The sequence below is a fragment of the Nicotiana tabacum genome, chromosome 17 (assembly GCF_000715075.1).
Source record: "Nicotiana tabacum cultivar K326 chromosome 17, ASM71507v2, whole genome shotgun sequence".
In the NCBI taxonomy this organism is placed as follows: domain Eukaryota; kingdom Viridiplantae; phylum Streptophyta; class Magnoliopsida; order Solanales; family Solanaceae; genus Nicotiana; species Nicotiana tabacum.
The window spans coordinates 136,707,370-136,724,600 of NC_134096.1; the positions used below are offsets into that span (position 1 = coordinate 136,707,370).

General features: G+C 33.2%; 1 protein-coding gene across 2 annotated transcripts; it reads right to left on the minus strand.

Moving 5' to 3' along the window:
- Nucleotides 1-7,739: 7,739 nt before the first annotated feature.
- LOC107779083 (uncharacterized) lies at nt 7,740-9,884 on the minus strand. Of its 2 annotated transcripts, XM_016599434.2 has the most exons (3): nt 9,724-9,857; nt 9,167-9,228; nt 7,740-9,097 (listed from the first exon to the last, which is right to left on the minus strand). In XM_016599434.2, exon 3 carries the CDS (start codon nt 9,066-9,068, stop codon nt 7,944-7,946), a length of 1,125 nt encoding a protein of 374 aa, XP_016454920.2. In that variant the 5' UTR covers nt 9,069-9,097; nt 9,167-9,228; nt 9,724-9,857; the 3' UTR covers nt 7,740-7,943. The 2 variants fall into 2 exon arrangements, with proteins under 2 accessions (XP_016454920.2, XP_016454912.2); XM_016599426.2 differs by lacking the exon at nt 9,167-9,228 and having other exon boundaries at nt 9,724-9,884.
- Between the last annotated feature and the right edge of the window lie 7,347 nt (nt 9,885-17,231).

Below are 17,231 nucleotides of genomic sequence, written 5' to 3' on the forward strand. Positions count from 1 at the left end.
ATATATGATATAGTTTGATACAAACCGTATAGAGAAATAGCAATACCTATATTCTTGACTATGGGAATGAGAATAGTGAACAAGAAGAATGAATAAGATAAAGTAAAACGAGCACAAGGGGATATTTTTCAATATGAGAAGTGATCTTTTGCTATAGTGTGTGAGGCTACCTTATGCTTACAAGGATTCTCCCTTTTATAGTAGAGGGATCCTACTTTTTTTACAATAAAAAAAATATATATATAGTGGAGAACTCATGATGAATTGTCTCTTCCTCGATTCCCGCAAAGATTCTCTCCCTTAGTGCGGTTATAACGGCTCTTGTCTGCGAGCTCGATACTGGCTCGAACTCGTTATTGGATCGAGCCCTCGGCTTTGGCTTGAGTTCGACCTTCGGGGTGTAGCGCATTTCCGACCACCCTCACGTTGCCTTGCGGATCGATTTGGTCATGGGCTCGATAATAGCATCGAGCCGACTCCTCGATCAGTCTTTGGAACTCGAGGCTCGTTTGTATTGTCTTCGGAACTCATCCCAAAATCCCACTATGGTTGCTTACCATTCGAACTCGATCGAACGTCGGAAGGCCGAAATCTATTTCGACCGTATACCATAGGAATAAGTAAAAGAAAATGACTAAGAAAGTAGAACACCTGATTTTCATTATCGCTTTCTTCATGAATCCATGCTTTGGAGATGATCTTCTTCCAAAATTGTGGCATCAAATATTTCTAATCATGATCTGAAAAAGAAGAAAAAATTAAAATCATATATCTCATGAGCGTTATGGCAATTAATTATTCCTGTGAGTTGCAGATGAAATTGCGTGGCTGCGAAATGTATTTAAGTCACTGGATATATAAGCTACATTAAAGGTTGATATGAACGTGTTAGATTTAGAATCCACCGAATCATTAACACCAAAGCAAACCATGAGAAAGAGAGATATTTATTAGACACATCCTTTATTTGTCCAATCTAACAATAAACATGTCCATGAAAATCCCATCTTCGTGCTGGCAAAATATTATGCAGAGTGCTATTTTTCTTCTCCGCCGGAAAGAAGATGACTGTTTGAATAGTTATGATTTTCTAATGAAGGGGTACGAAGGTTTGGAGGTTATTTGTAGCCATATATAGGAGGGTAATTAGATTTTAGGAAGGGTAAAAAGGTAAATTAACTTTTAACTTATGGGCTTCTCACTTTTAATATAGTACTAGTTATAGAGTAAGCCTAGCGATTATTATAAAATTTAAATGTAATAATCTTTAAATATAATGTATAAATTAAAATTACTTATTTACCTTATAAATAAAAATCAAAGTTTATCGAAAGTGCAATTTTTAATTCTGGATGATTGTTATTATAATTAATATTAGGGGTGTTCATGGTTCGGTTTGGGTCGGTTTTTCCCTTAAAAAAAAATCAAACCAAGTAAGTCGGTTTTTCAAATATTGGAACCAAATCAAACCAATTAAGTCGGTTTTTTATCGATTCGGTTTTTGTCGGTTTTTTCTTAAATATGAGACATACACTACCAAACGCATATTCCGGCGACTACATTTTCAATGTAACGCTATCAAACCAATTGCTCTTTGAGAAATCTATCATTTACCAAGATATATTGATGATAATTGACTCAAATAGTGATGAATAACTTAAGTACTCAATTAAAAATTGATTATTTTTAACATGAAATAAATTCTTGTACTTAGTAAAAGAAAACTACCAATCAAACTAGAAGGCAAAGAATTAGATTATTATAATAGCAAAGAACTAAACTAAAAATACAAATGACTAATATGTACCATTAAATTTTAGAAACATTATATAAAAATATACATATATATAGGTGTAATAATAAATTTAAATAACTACTTTTATAGTCGGTTTGGTTCAGTTTTTTCGGTTATTTTTTTATTAAAACTAAAACCAAACCAAATTTGATCGGTTTTTAAAATTTAAAACCAAAACCAAATCAAACCTAAAAATATCGGTTGTTTTGATCGGTTTGGTTCGGTTTTCGGTTTGGCTCGATTTTTCGGATTTTTATGAACACCCCTAATTAATATTGTAAAAGGCCTTTTGTTCCTCTTTTGTTGAACTTCCTTGGAGAAGGAAGGGAAGTTACCCTGCCAAAACTCAGAGGATATTTTTTTTTATAAAAGAAAAATATTTAAAATCCAATTCGCTTATACTCATAATGAAGACTCCTAAACCTAATAGAGTTCTAGGTGCACAATATTTAGTTTCCTACTTTGATTTCTCCAATTTAGGTGTCAACCTGAGATTTTTCTTTTTTTTGGTGTTAATTACTTTTTCAAGTAAGAAAAAAATTAATAATTAAATTTTTACTTGAATCAAATTCCTAAATATTAGGAAAATAAAATTAAATTATAATTTTGTCTAGTGTGAAATATTTTTTTGAAGGGTAAAAAAAGATGATAATATTTCATTAAGGGGTTTCGTGCTTTTAATATAGTATAAGTCTTAGAATATGCGTTTTGCGCGTGTACCCATATTAATAAGTAAATAAGTTTAAAAATCACTTAGATGTTATCATATAATTTGTTAGAGTTATAAATTAAAAATTAAAAAAATAATTATAAGTTCCTAAAAATGATGAATGTCGACCCTATTTAGCTAGCTTAATAAAGGAAATAATCATGTCCCGCTATCGTCCGCAAATCCTTATTGTGATTTTGAGAACTTTTCTGGGAATATTTTATGAAAATTGTTGTTATTTTATTGACTTAATACTGAAAATAAATAACACAAAAATATTGTTATTGTTATTCTTCGAAGATTTGACAAATAAAACAAATTAAAAAATTTATTTTTTTGATATTTTAGAGATTCGGGAATGAGAAGTTTAGCTTATAGCTCTTAAAATTTGATACGTGATAATCTAAAGTCTAAAAATGAGTAATTTTTTGTTAATATTTTATAATAAATAATTATGAACTAAATATAGAGGCCTATTATTTGCTGGAACAAATGCGAAAAAAGAAAAAATTAATTTATGATAACTCAAATAGAATACATCTTGTCATTTGTTATTTCATATTTATTGCTTCAAGTTTACATTTTACCAATTAGACTCTTAATACTATATTATATCTGGATTTGCTTTATTTTTTGATTGGTTTTAGTACTAATACTCTTTCTATAAAAATAACTTTATGTACCCTAATTAAGAGTTTGTCAAATTGAAAATTTATTTTTCATGAATTTAGAAAATAATTGAATAGGATTCTTTTGCTAATTAGTTGTATAATTTAGAGATTTAATTATTTATTATCAATATTAACAAAAATAATATATTTTTTATTGATTCAAATTCTTAAAGGTCATCTCATGATATAAATATCTAACTATAGTTATAATTTTATCCACTATGAATTGCATGTTCAAAAGGTTTTAAAAAAACTAATATGATCATATTTCACTATTGAATCTTTGTGTTTGCAGAATAATTAGTGTTATTGACTCTTGCCAATTACCTTTCCGATCTCTCTTTCTCCCTATCTCTTTATATCTTTTATATTTTTAAATATATAGTTGCTTGTTCTAATTGGTAAATGTAGTTTTCAAAAATTATGTAAAAAAAATATTATTTGGGTGAAAAGTAGCCCAAATTTGATATGCAGATGTATTATGGTTCATATATATAGTTCAAAGTTAATATGTAAAGAATTATAATTATATTAAATTTTTTAAATAAATAAATAATTTATATTAGATAATTAATATATTAAATGATTTTAAAATCCTATATTAAGATCTTTTACATAGTTCAAATAAGGAAATAGATAAAACTTTAAGTAATTTTGAAAAGGGGATAACTTTCTTAAGTATATTAACCATTATTTTTATAAAATTAGCATATTACAGTTTGTTATAATTTTTTTCTAAATAAATAAATAACTTATATTATATATTTAAAATAATAATTGTTTTTACTTCCTATTTAAAATTTCTTACATGTTTCAAAGTAATGATTAGACAAACAAACTTTAATTGATTTGGAAAAAAAGATAACTTTTTAAAGTTTTTGCCATTATTCTACGTTTAAAATTTGCACCTTTTATACACCATACAAGTTGGTTGGTATTATATTTTGTCGTCCTACATATTTTTACAACTTCCACAAATACTAAACATAGAAAGATAATATTACTCATTTAAAAACCTAAATATTAGGACTTCTTACCTAGTCCAAATAAGGAAAAGTTTAATAACTAAAATTTTATTTGATTTAGAAGTCCTAAATATTAGAAAAATAATTAAAATTAAAATTTGTCCAGTGTAAAATCTATTTTTAAAGGATAAAAAAGCGAACGACATTTCGCTAAAGGGCTTTGTACTTTTAATATAGTATAGATAGATAGATAGATAGATAGATAGATAGATAGCTATACATATAAATATAAATATAAATATAGATAGATAGATAGATAGAAAACTAAAAGAATGTGTTCATGAAAAATAAAAGATCAGGATACTAACTGTTTTTTTACACTCTTCAATAGGGATAATAATGAATGTCCGAACTATTGTCTTATTCTTTTTTTTTTCTTATCAACCTACTAAAACATTGACCTCTTTAATAGGATTATTAAATGATGAATTTTCTACATACTGATGTTAAAATCTTACTGATGGACTTTAAAATCTTTCTACTTAATGATTTTTTTATTTCTTGAGGTCAAAATGTGCGTAGTTAAAATCCTACTAACTGATGTTCTTATTCTTTTTTTTCTTTTTGAACCACAAACATTTTGACCTCTTTAATAGGATATTAATTAATGAGCTTCTTACTTATGATCTTATTTTTTTTCCTTTTGTAACCTACGAAGTGTTCTGCCTCTTTGTAGAGTATCAGGGATACTAATAAAAGGAGTTTCCTACTTCTTGCCTTCTTCTTAATTACTTATTCCTTTATTTACCATTTTATTCAATATAAAGTGCATTTGCGGAGGGTAAAAAATGCGAACGACATTTCGCTAAAGGTGTTAGTGCTTTTAATATAATATAGATAGATATAGATAGATAGATTGTGCATCAAAACTTTAGTCAGAGATAGATATAGTCGTGGACAAAGCTGGTCTCTCTTCTGGAGGTGCTATTGGTTCTAAATTTAAATATTTACCATAATATCAGATTTCAAAACATGCAAAAAAAATCCAGAAATGTGGAATCAACATAAATAATTGGAAAAAAATTATATCCAGAGCGCTGCTGCTCTCTCTTTGTTGACTTATGAAAATTATGGAGGCATTTGTTTAAAGTTTACGTTTTTTTCCAAGAATTAGCTCAAACAAACACTTTCTCTAATAATTCAAAATTAAGTTTGCAAACTCAAAAGGTGCAAAACTTCAAACAAACGCCACCTACGGTCTGTTTGTATTTAAAATATAGAAGTAATAAGTAGAGTGTCGCAAAAGAGAGGCCTCTTACCACCGATTTGAACATTTTAAATATGATTGCCTTAATTTCTTTTTCTTTTCTTTTTTTCCTTCTCTTAAGAGCGCAGGGAGGAATAATATATTTGGATTTACAGGTCAATACTGTACTTGTAGCCAGTACTAATACATGCACACTATGTTGGGCCAAACGGTTTGGTTAAGCTACTAAATGAAGTAGATATCCAGATCTGTAAGTTTTACAGAAGATTAAACCAGCCCAAAAACTGTATCCCAACTATTAATTTGTTCTCCTTGGAACTACAAAGAGACGATCTTCACAAGGGTCCAACTTTAATTCTTTAACCTAACACTATTGTAAGAGCGCAACATATATGTATGAGTTCGGTGTATGTAAAGGTTTCTAGTCCAGCATCATACAAAAGCTTTGTATTTAAGTTGAATCAGGAAGAGTCCATTATCCATAGAGTTTGAAATCGTGCACCATTGACCCTCGGGGATTTTTCGATCACAAAACAAAAAAAGAAGGTTTAATCTGACATATGGTCAGTTACTAGTCTAATGGAAATGAACTTACAATAGTAATAATGGCACAAATTAATACCAACACAGTGACTTGGTAAGGCAGTTAAACATCAAACACTTACTAAGAATGAACAAAACATGTAACCAACTCACCCAACTGGGCACAATCATAATTAGCTTTAGCTACTCTCACTATCAAGCCTATTAGTCAATTTGCTTATCTAGTACTGTATTTACATTTGAATTGGCTGTCACTCGTTTTTCAAGCTAAGAATTGGCCTAATCTTTTGTCTGCCACCGTTGAATTCTCGTCTTTCCTTTGGATATTGAACTGATGAAAATAGCGTTAAAAAGACATAAAGGTAAAACGAATAAGGGAAAGAATAATAAGTTTTTGAAGTGGGAATGAAACCTTGGGCACTCTGGAATTTGAACCGTAGAATATCTGAAATTCTCAAAAACTTTTGAGTTTCAGTTCTTTGATATTCCATCTCCATCTCACAGAACTTGAGCTTATGACTGAAATTAGAGTTTCTTACAGGACAAAGGATGATTCCTCCTCAAGCTTGAATGATTTACTTCTTCTTCTTTTTTTTTTTTTGGGGGGGAGGTTGTAAAGGCGGTGTCCGATCAATTTGCACGGACCTTGATTAATCCATCAAATACCTGCTACCTCCCACCAGCATAGGTACCGAGTAACACTGCCTCTCCAAAACTTTACAGATACGAAGATATGGACTGGAACTTAATTACTTAACCTTTTAAGATTAACATCCTCTTTCCATGACAAAAGGCAACTACATTGATAGAAAGAAGCAAGTGCAATTCACCTAAAAAATAGCATTTTTTTAAAAAAAATTATGAAAATTAGGGCAAGTCTATTTGGAAGGCTGTCCTTCAAGAAAGACCAAAGGAAAAGCATGTAAATAGGAGAAAAACTCAAGTCCAAGTTCCCTAACCTTACAGTAGCTCCTTCAACCAACTAAATGAAGCAGAACAGTCATTCGTTGAATTTAAAAAATTTAATGAAGAAGAATTACAAACAACCAAACTTTCAACAGGGAAAACACATGTAAATGAAAGCATAAACAGTCCCCGACACCGGCAATCACAGCCACGGGTGAAAACACGACCAGCAATCACGCGCAAAATTTTGAAAGAAGATTCAACGCATTATGCATGCAATGTAGTGCCAAAAATGACTGGTTGATAAGTTACTGACCAAAGTTAAAACCAAAAAAAAATAGCCAACTTTTCACATAGCTGCATCAAAAATTATACCGCAGTCAGATTCACTAAAGGAAGACACTTATTGGAGAATCCCTTTTAAATTTTCGATATAACACCTTCAGAGTTACTGATGATGACTCCAAACATTTGTCATGGACAAAAGTACCTGGAATGGCATTCCATAAGCTGACAACATCCTGTCAATGTGACAAAATATGCGACGAAAATGAAAATCTGTTTTCATTTATCCAATAGACTCTCCGAGTCAAAGCTAGACCCTCAAACAGAGATTAGAGGTTAGCTGTGTGGACATAATCTGGATGGTGGACGAACCAGTATCACATAAGGAGTATAATTGGTTTCCATTCTTATTTCTGAGGGGCTATAGGCCATCCCTGATTATTTTCTCTGTATTTATTTCAATGTTAAAATAACTCATGGTCCTTCTAAGACTTTTTGTCACATACTTGAAAAAGAAAACTTCTGAAAATTCCTAATTGTCTCTCCATCTTATTTCTGGCTCTGCTGCCACTCGCCAGACGAAAATATAGATGGCATCTTTTATGTGCAATACAAAATATGCAAGCAATTGATTGTCAAAATATACACGGTGGTATGTCCAAAACATTACAATGCCAAAAAGCAAAAAGAAACTGGACGGAAGAGGCCTTATCTATAAAAGAAAGCATACATGACACTACCTCAGACTACAAGTCTCATCACGGTAGCCGCACTTGTTGAAACGAAAATACCAAGTCCAAGACTATGACTGCATCATCTTATTTTGTTCAACACATGTGGGTGCCTTGAACGCCTGACACTTCCACATTGATGCCCTCTCAAGCGGAAACATGGGATTACTACTTGTAGTAGTACCTTTGCTGATGTTTTCATCGAGTGACAATGGACTCTTAGATTTCAAATCCTCTTTAGGGTTTGCTTGATCCCTGAAGCTGCAAATGCTGAGGGGTAACTTTTTCTGCTTAAGCCTTCCCTTCTTTTTCCCAATGCTGCAAATATCATCCGGAGAATCCCCAAATTTCTCCTTTGAGATAACTGATTCTCTTTCCTTGTTTTCCGTATTTACATAGTCAGCTTTACTAGATTGTGATGCTTCCCCATTTTCCATCTTTGTGTGGTCAGCTTTATTGAATTTTGTTGTGTTTAAATCTACTCTAACTAGGCCTTTCTCCGAGATAGGCCCATCTGAATGTTTTTCTCTAGCAAAACCATTACCATTGCTCGTGGTAGGACGGTTTCCTTCCCAGGATGTACTTCCGTTCTGAAGCTTAGGTTTTTCAGATGGCGAGGACCTTTTAAGCCTCTTGTGTTTGTGATTTCTTGAGTCATCGGTTGAGTTCTTCAAAATTCTTGGAGAGCTATTTATGGCCCTATGCAACGTCCGGGCTAACTCTTCATCTGTTCTACAATTATTAGTCCCTTTATTCTTATTGTACAGCATCTGAACAGGAACATGTTTTTTCATCTTATTCCTCTTCAAATGTTTGTCCCTACTGGCTGTCTCATCAGAAAGAGTAGCAACCAATTCTAGAGCGCTTTTAGCAGCAGCCACGGCCTTTGCTGCGTTAGCAGCCTTCTCTTCTGCAACGGCTCTTGCTGCTTTCGCAGCCTTCGCAGCTTCTAAAGCTGCCAATCTTGAAGCCTCAGCAATCTCCTCATTCGATCGATTAGAGTCACCAAAATGAGATTTCAATAGATTATTAAGACGGATATCAAACTCGCACCCTGGACTACTAACAGTTGGTGGGGATGGGGTAGATGAGTAAGCATCAGAATTCTGTTTCTTCAATCCGGCTAGAAGCCGCTTTCGTGGAGGCAAAAGCACATCGGCATCCAAGTGATTGATATCACATACATTAACTTCCATCTTCTTTTTTACATCTACACACTTTCAATCTACAAAAAAACAACATTAAATTAGATCACACCTTTAGCACAAAGCTCAAAACAGCTGAATCTGCATACCAGCTTGCTATTTCCAAAACCCACATTAGAATTTCACATGTGACCCTGGAGCTAGCTTCCACCTTCATTTTAACATATACACACTTTCAAACAACAGAACAACATTAAAGATCGCACCTTTAGCACAAAGCTCAAAACAAAAACCAGCTCAATCCACATACCAGCTTGCTTTTTACAGAACCCACGTTAGATTTCACATGTAATTTACCAAGACTCAATCACTTCATGGAATTCAATCCAAATCAAACAAAAGATCCAAAATTCAATCCCAACCCATAAACAAGAGAATCAGAAAAATAACCCAAGAGAAGAAAGAAAGATGGAAAATGAATCAAATTCAGGTCAATTCAAGATTTTCCCAACCTTTCAAGATTAAAAACAGATAATTTGAGCTTAATTCACCATAATCCAGGATTATTAGCAGCTGATTTAAGAGAATTATTCAAATCTAATAGAACTTAGCTCCTTAGATGTTTTTTCTTTGTCACAATTCTGATATGCAGAGAAGATGAAGTGCCCAATTTTTATTATAATAAGAATCAGAGAAGGCTAAATACCTGATCTTGTCATTTTACAGGACATGAGAGAAGAAGTTGAAATTAGGGTTTTTAGGGAAAGAGAGATGAAGAAAGAGGGTCTGTTGAAAAACCAGTTGAAATGACAGAAATTTGAAGATCATATATTATTTTATTTTTCAAGAAGAAATTCGATTGGCTCTGATTCTAGAGAGCTAAAATGTAAATCTTATAAATATGTTAAACTATTAAACATTTGCTTATCAACCTCTCCTTCCAGCTTAACCACAGATTTGCCATGCTAATTCTCATACATTTACAAAGATCATTCGGTTTGTAGATAAGCTACGTAAAAAGGATTAAAGTTATATGGACTGGATATGTAAATAATTTTTTTATGTGTATCTGTTAGAGCAAATTAATTAATATTATTTTGTATCATGTTATAGACTAATGCTTACTTATCATAATATTTACTTGTAATTATGTTGCAAATAATTTTTAATCTCATCAATACATATAACTTTAAACTCCATTAGGTACAAGATCAAAAAGTGTATTACATCCATCCACCAGAAATATGGGTGTACTATCACCATAAGAAAGGTATATCTCGGGCGCAATATGTATTTGAAATTATTTATGATGACTGGGATAAGTCATCTGCATCTCTACCCAGGTAAATGGCCGCATTGAAAGACTTTAACTCCGGGACTGTTGGTTGAGAAAAGGCTTAATTTTTTATTAGAACTATTCTTTACTTTAAAGTGATTAGGCTTGTCTTTAAAGTATTATTATCGTTTTATATGCCCTTATTAATATATTAATAGTACATATTTTTATCCAGTCATAATTTGGTATAAAGTAATCCACAAAATTCAGTCATGTGTTATTTGTAAAAAAATATAATTAAATACTCGATTACCAAATATTGATGCACCATTGAAATTATTTTTTCTTATACGGAACAATAAACAATTTATAATGGAATAGTAAAAAAGAAAATGAGATAGATGGTGATATTGGTAATGTCCAATTGATGGTAAAATAAATTAACTGTTATGATCTCCTCTTTATTTGCATCTATGAATCCGGAAGAAGGTGAAAATGTGGTGTATATAGATGGTGATTGGTAATGTCCAACTGATAGTAAAACAAACTTATTGTTATGATCTTATCTTTATTTGTATCTATGAATTTGGGAGAACGTGAAAATATGGTGTATTTTTATGATATAATTGTGACCAATTTAAAAAATAAAATAAAAGTGTACACGTGCTTATCATGCAACTAATTTGATCCTATTCAAACAAAAAACATAAATGCAATGATATTGATGTACAAATGGTGATTTTATGATAAATAAATTTCTTCTTATCATGCAATTATAAAAATAACATGAGCTAGTAGTAATATCGATATAAAAATAATAATTTTATGACGAAATATTAAATTTAGAGGAGACGGACTATCAGCATAATTTCAATGGTCCTTTAAAAATTGGGGAAGTACAAAAGAATACTTTGTCTTGTTAAAGTTCCAACATGATTAGTATGTCCAATTCAAATTTTCAGCTCCAAATTTGCCTTCAAAGAGAGATTTATAGCCTGTTTGTCCAAGTTTTTCAAGGGGAAAGTATTTTTTTTTTTTTCTCAAAAGCACTTTTTTCTCTAACTTGAGTTGATTGGCCAAGCTTTTTTGGGGGGAAAAGTGCTTTTGGGAAGAAGCAGAAGCAGTTTCTGAGAAGCAGAAAAAAATAGCTTCTTACCAAAAGCAAAAGCAGTTTTGACTTTTCTTCGTACCAAAAATACCCTTAATAAAATATAGTATATACCAAAATAATCGTTAAACCTAATACTTAGGATATTAATGTATAAATATTTTTTATTATTTTTAGGATAGCTTTCTAATATATAGTGACTTTAGGGGTGAATGCTTTTATATTTGTTGAATAATTTTTAATATATTTAACTTATATTAAAAGAATTAAGTACTTTTAAATTTTATTTTCATATTTTATTTAAATAAAATAAAAAGATTTAATTATTACCTGTAATAATAAATTTTTAAGATTATTTATTTACTTATAATATTAACTACTATTAAGCAAATCTATCTATGTCCTTATTCGCAATTTGATACTTAAAAGCACTTTTTGAAAAATTTAGCCAAACACAAATTATTGCTCAAAAGTACTTTTAAGAGTGATTAGCCAAACACAAACTACTTCTCTACAAAAGTATTTTTTTTAAAAACACTTCTCAAAATAAGCTTATTTCTCCGAATAGGCCAGACACGCTATTACTACTTTAACTAATTTTGGTGCTATCAGCAAATACAGAGGCAGAAAGAGGGATATAAGCGTAATTTGACATCCCAGCTAAAACTAACTCATATGCAAGAAACTGGATTTTTCATGAAAGTTAGCAAAAGGAGAGAAAATGAAATGACTAAGATTACTTGCCTGTCACATAACTACTTAACCAACCAATCACAGAAAAGATCCAACGCCAGATAAATACTATTTCGTTTTTCAGCCAATGGAAACTGCACATGTAACGTTTAACTCATCTCTGGAGCAGTGGGTCCTATTCCTCTCTTTTGGAAAACAATTACTAACGCTCTTATAATAAAAACCATTACGAGTAACACCCGTCAAGCAAAAAATAAAAAATAATCCCACTTCGATTTCATTTCATGTGCAAGATGCCCATATACAAAATTTATATATTAATTTGAATTATACAATACCTAATGAACTTGGTAATAGATTTAATATAAGAACTAACAGTGTAACGATTCGACTTGTCGTTTTGAATATTTACGTTCCTTTCAACTATTTTGAAATCTTGAATAGGTTCATATGATATATTATGACGTGTGTGAATCGTCGATTTTGATGTTTCAGGTGTTTCGAAATTATTTCGGAAGAATAGATTTCATGTTGGAAGCTTAAATGAAAAGGGTTGACCGGAGTTTGACTTTTGTGCAAACGACTCCGAAATGGAGTTTTGATGGTTCCAATAGCTCCATATGGTGATTTAGGACTTAGGATTGTGTCCGGATATTTATTTGGAAGTCCGTAGTTGATTTTCGCTTGAAATGGCAAAAGTTGGAAATTGAAGGTTTAAAAGTTTGACCGGGGGTTGACTTTTTGATATCGGGGTCGGAATCCGATTCTGGAAATGGGAATAGGTCTGTTATGTCATTTATGACTTGTGTGCAAAATTTGAGGTCAATCGGACTTGATTTGATAGGTTTCGGCATCGAGTGTAGAAGTTTGAATTTCTTAGTTTCATTAAGCTTCAATTGGGGTGTGATTCATGTTTTTAGTATTGTTTGATGTGATATGAGGCATCGACTTAGTTCGTATGATGTTTTAGGACTTGTTGGTATAATTGGTTGAGGTCCCAAGGATCTCGGGTGGATTTCGGATGGTTAACGGAATTTTATTTGGATATTTTTAGAATTTTTTGACGTCGATTCTTGAAGAATAAGTGGTATCACATTACGAAAATGAGCTCCAAATTCAGTTTTGATTGAAGCATTAGATCCGTATTGAAATTACTGAGTCATAGCAAAAGGAATCGTCGAATTCTGATATCGTATGAGAGTGTTATGCCCATTTCCGTGTCGGAAAAGAAAAAAATTCTGTCACCAACGTCCAGGGTAGCGTGGGGCGCTAGCCCTGGCGCTGGGATGTTTTTGAATTCTGGAAACAGTGCCACAGGCAGCGCCCCACGCCACCTGTGGCGCTCCAAGCATTAAATCCCTATAAACATGGGATTTCACTATTTTTGACATAAACATAGTTGGGAGCTCGGTTTGGGCGATTTTCAGAAGCAAATTTCACCACACAACTTGAGGTAAGTGTTCTTGACTCCCTTGTGATTATCTTCTATGAATTAATCTTTGTTTTTGGCGTTATATTATTGGTTTTTCAAGAGAAATCGGAGAAAATTTCTACAATTCCATAAAATGAATTTTCGAGTTTTGAACATCAATTCAGAGTTAGATTTGAGTAAAATTAGTATGGTTGGACTTGTAATTGAATGGGTTGTCCGATTTTGTGAGTTTTGTCGTATTTCGAGATGTGGTCCCCACTGTCGACTTTTCGAGCGAAGTTGGAATTTTTTGTAAACTGTTAAATTGTAAGCATTAGAGTAAATTGTGATTAATTTGCACGTTGTTTGAATAAATATGAATCGCTTGGCTTGAATTGAGGAGATAGGAAGGCGTACGTAGGTTGATACGCGTGGAATGGATTTTCTGGAGTATAGTACAGCTTGCTCGGTATTGGATTTAGCTTGTTCGAGGTAAGTAACATTTCTAAACTTGGAACTGAGGGTAAAATCCCTGAATTTCGTGTTATGTGAATTATATGAAGGTGACGCACATGCTGAGTGACGGGCGTGTGAGCGTGCACCATAGAAATTATAACTTAAATAAAATTTGTGAAGTTGTAAAATTAAAGAATCATGTTATTATCCGCATATCCTCCACGTGTTAGAGAAATTGAGCTGAGACTCGTATTAAAGATCATGTCTAGGCTATATGCTTATTCTGTTGAGACCCACCGAGGTTATTTCTATTATTGATTTATCAACTTACTTTGCACTTACATACTCAGTCATACGCATTCATATGCATACCATATCTCAGTATCTGTTATCATTTATTGATACATCACATCATTATTTTTGGGTTGATTCTTTTCATGACACTAAGAGCCCGAAAGACTGGATAGATTGATGACTGAATGAGGCCGAGAGCCTGATGGTAAGGATGTTTATGGGATCGGGTTGCACGACGCAACATATTTTATTGATTTATGATGGTAGCGGGTTGCACGCCGCAACAAATGTTATTGATCCATGCCATGATTGGCTTATTATAGTACCTCGGCTGAAGAAGCCTCTCCGGAGTCTGTACACACCCCTAGTGAGTGCATGTACCTACTGAGTGCGAGTGCCGAGCGATTGGGAGGATTGAGTGACTGGGAGGACTAAGTAGCTGGGAGGACTGAGTGAATTGATACTCTGAGAGTATGCACATGATTTTATCACTGAGTTGCATCGCATTGACATGCACACTTGACATACAAGCATAAAGATGCATTTTGCTCATGCTGTACGATATTGCGTCATTCATGACTTCACATACTCATTGACATGTAGGTATCGAGATGTATTTTTCTCATGCCATTTGAAAATGAAATATCCTATTTGTTGTTGAAAAGTTTTTGGGAAAAATCACAGTTTTACAAAATGTACTCATTGGTGATTTCGGTAAAGATTTGGGTTTTTGCTGATATACTTGAAAAGCATGCCTATTTTTCTGGAACTGTGAACGAGCTGAACATTTTATCTCTGAACTACTTCTTTTATTACTTCCATTATGTTGTTATGAACTGTTGTTGTCTATTGGTGTTGGACCCCGACCTGTATTTCAGCTCGTCACTACTTTCAACCTAAGGTTAGGTTTGTTACTTATTGAGTACATGGGGTCGGTTGTACTCATACTACACTTTTGCACCTTGCTTGCAGACATTGGATGTTGATGTTGCCATGATCAATAGGAGTTGGATTTGAAGACGTACCTGCATTCCAATTGTAGTTGCCTCTTGTTCATGGTAGCCTTAGATTTATAAAAATCTATTTATGTACGTTTCGAACAGATGATGTATTTATTTCATACCAGCTTTGTAAATTCTAATCTTAGAAGCTCATGATTTGTACTACCAGTCCTTGGGGAGTGTATTAGAGTCAGTTAATTATTAATTGAATTAGATTGTTGTTATTTGGCTTACCTAGCGGGCAAGGTTAGGTGCCATCATGACTAGTTAAATTTTGGGTTGTGACAAGTTGGTATAAGAGCTCTAGGTTTATATGTTCTACAAGTCATGAGCAAGTGTCTAGTAGAGTCTTGTGAATCGGTATGATGACGTCCATACTTATCTTCGAGAGACTACAGAGCATTTAGGATAATTTTCCATATTTCTTTTCTTATCGTGCAGAATTGATTCAGCTTGATACATAACTCTTTGAATTTCTTCCATGCATTCGTATGCGCATGTGAGCACTCAGTATTAGTCGTGCATTGCCGGCTTGTGATTCTAGGGATGAGGAGCGAGATGTGCTTTATGTTTTTTGGTGATGGGCCAGTCTAGAGGACTTAAGGCCAAGTTAGGACCGTAGCTCAGGCTCGATAGTTTCAATTGTGTGAGCATGTGCTTTTGGACTTATAAGTTCGGTAGCATGCCTACTAGTGGAATTTATGGCTCGATGAGCGGTGGAATAACTGAATGATGAGTATGATGCGACTGCGGGGTGTATTCATATGGTTTGAATGTGACGAGAAGAGTTCACGTTGTTAAATTATGGAACAAATTAAATTATCATGTCTTGTTAATGAGTTTAGACTCATGAAGGTTAAGTGATCGTGTAGTGATTGTGGCTGCGAAAGGGTATATCAAGATGTCAATTTTAGGCTAAGCATGCGGGTTATCTCATGCGGAGTAATCTACGGAGGTGTGCTCCTTATAATGTTGAGTGAAAAGTTTCTTTTCTACCGGCGGGGTGTACGTGTTGAGATTTGAATTTAAATCTGGTTGAGAAAGTTGACTTAACTGTCAAGAGAAATAAATGCATGTTTAGTGGATGATTGAGATATTTTATGGTTGGTGTTGCATGAGCTTGTGAAGAATTTGGTTGAATCTCACTGCAGTATCATGGTAGTAATACAGTATGGGTGTTGTGAGTTATTGAATGAAATGATCTATGGCTTTGAGCCAAGTGGGGAAGCCTACTATTTTTGCGTTAACTTGCCGATTTGAGTTGTGATAGCACATTTTGCACATACTTACTCTATGGCGTGTTAGTTATACCAGTCCGGGATCATGTGAATCTTATTTCATGTAGCATATACATGTGTACTTAATTGATTGCTCATGTATGATATGCTTGGACTAGATGCATGTGACCATGCCATGCGGATTGTGTTATTGGCACGTGAGTTGTCCGTGCGGGTCCAGATATTGATACTATAGCACGTGAGTTGTCCATACAATTGATGTTAATGTGAGCTCTAGGAGAGCTGGTTACTGTTATTAGATTCGTGTATCTTGCTTCTACAATATATGATGAACTCATAGCATTGAGGTTGTGGTGGTGCTTGTTGAACTTGCAATACGATTCTCTTCTTTGAGACATTTCCCATTTTTGGGTACACGGATTGCGCAGTTGCGGCTTGAGTTATATTGGTGTGGCATGTCTGTGGGATAGTTATGTTTAATAATATAAGGTCACTGGACCTAGAATGGGTACTATCAGGTTTGATTACGGTATATTCGGGAGGATAATATTGAAAGTCAGCTTAGAAAGTGATTATGGTTCTGGTTGGGGTGAGAGAGCTCCATGACTTGTTGATATGATAAGTGGTCATGAGATTCCGCGTGTTTCTTTCATTATCAACAGTGTATGAAGGTTTTGGAACGAGGTTTTGTTTGATATGGGGTTTAATACTAGTACAGGATTGGTTTTGAGAAGTTA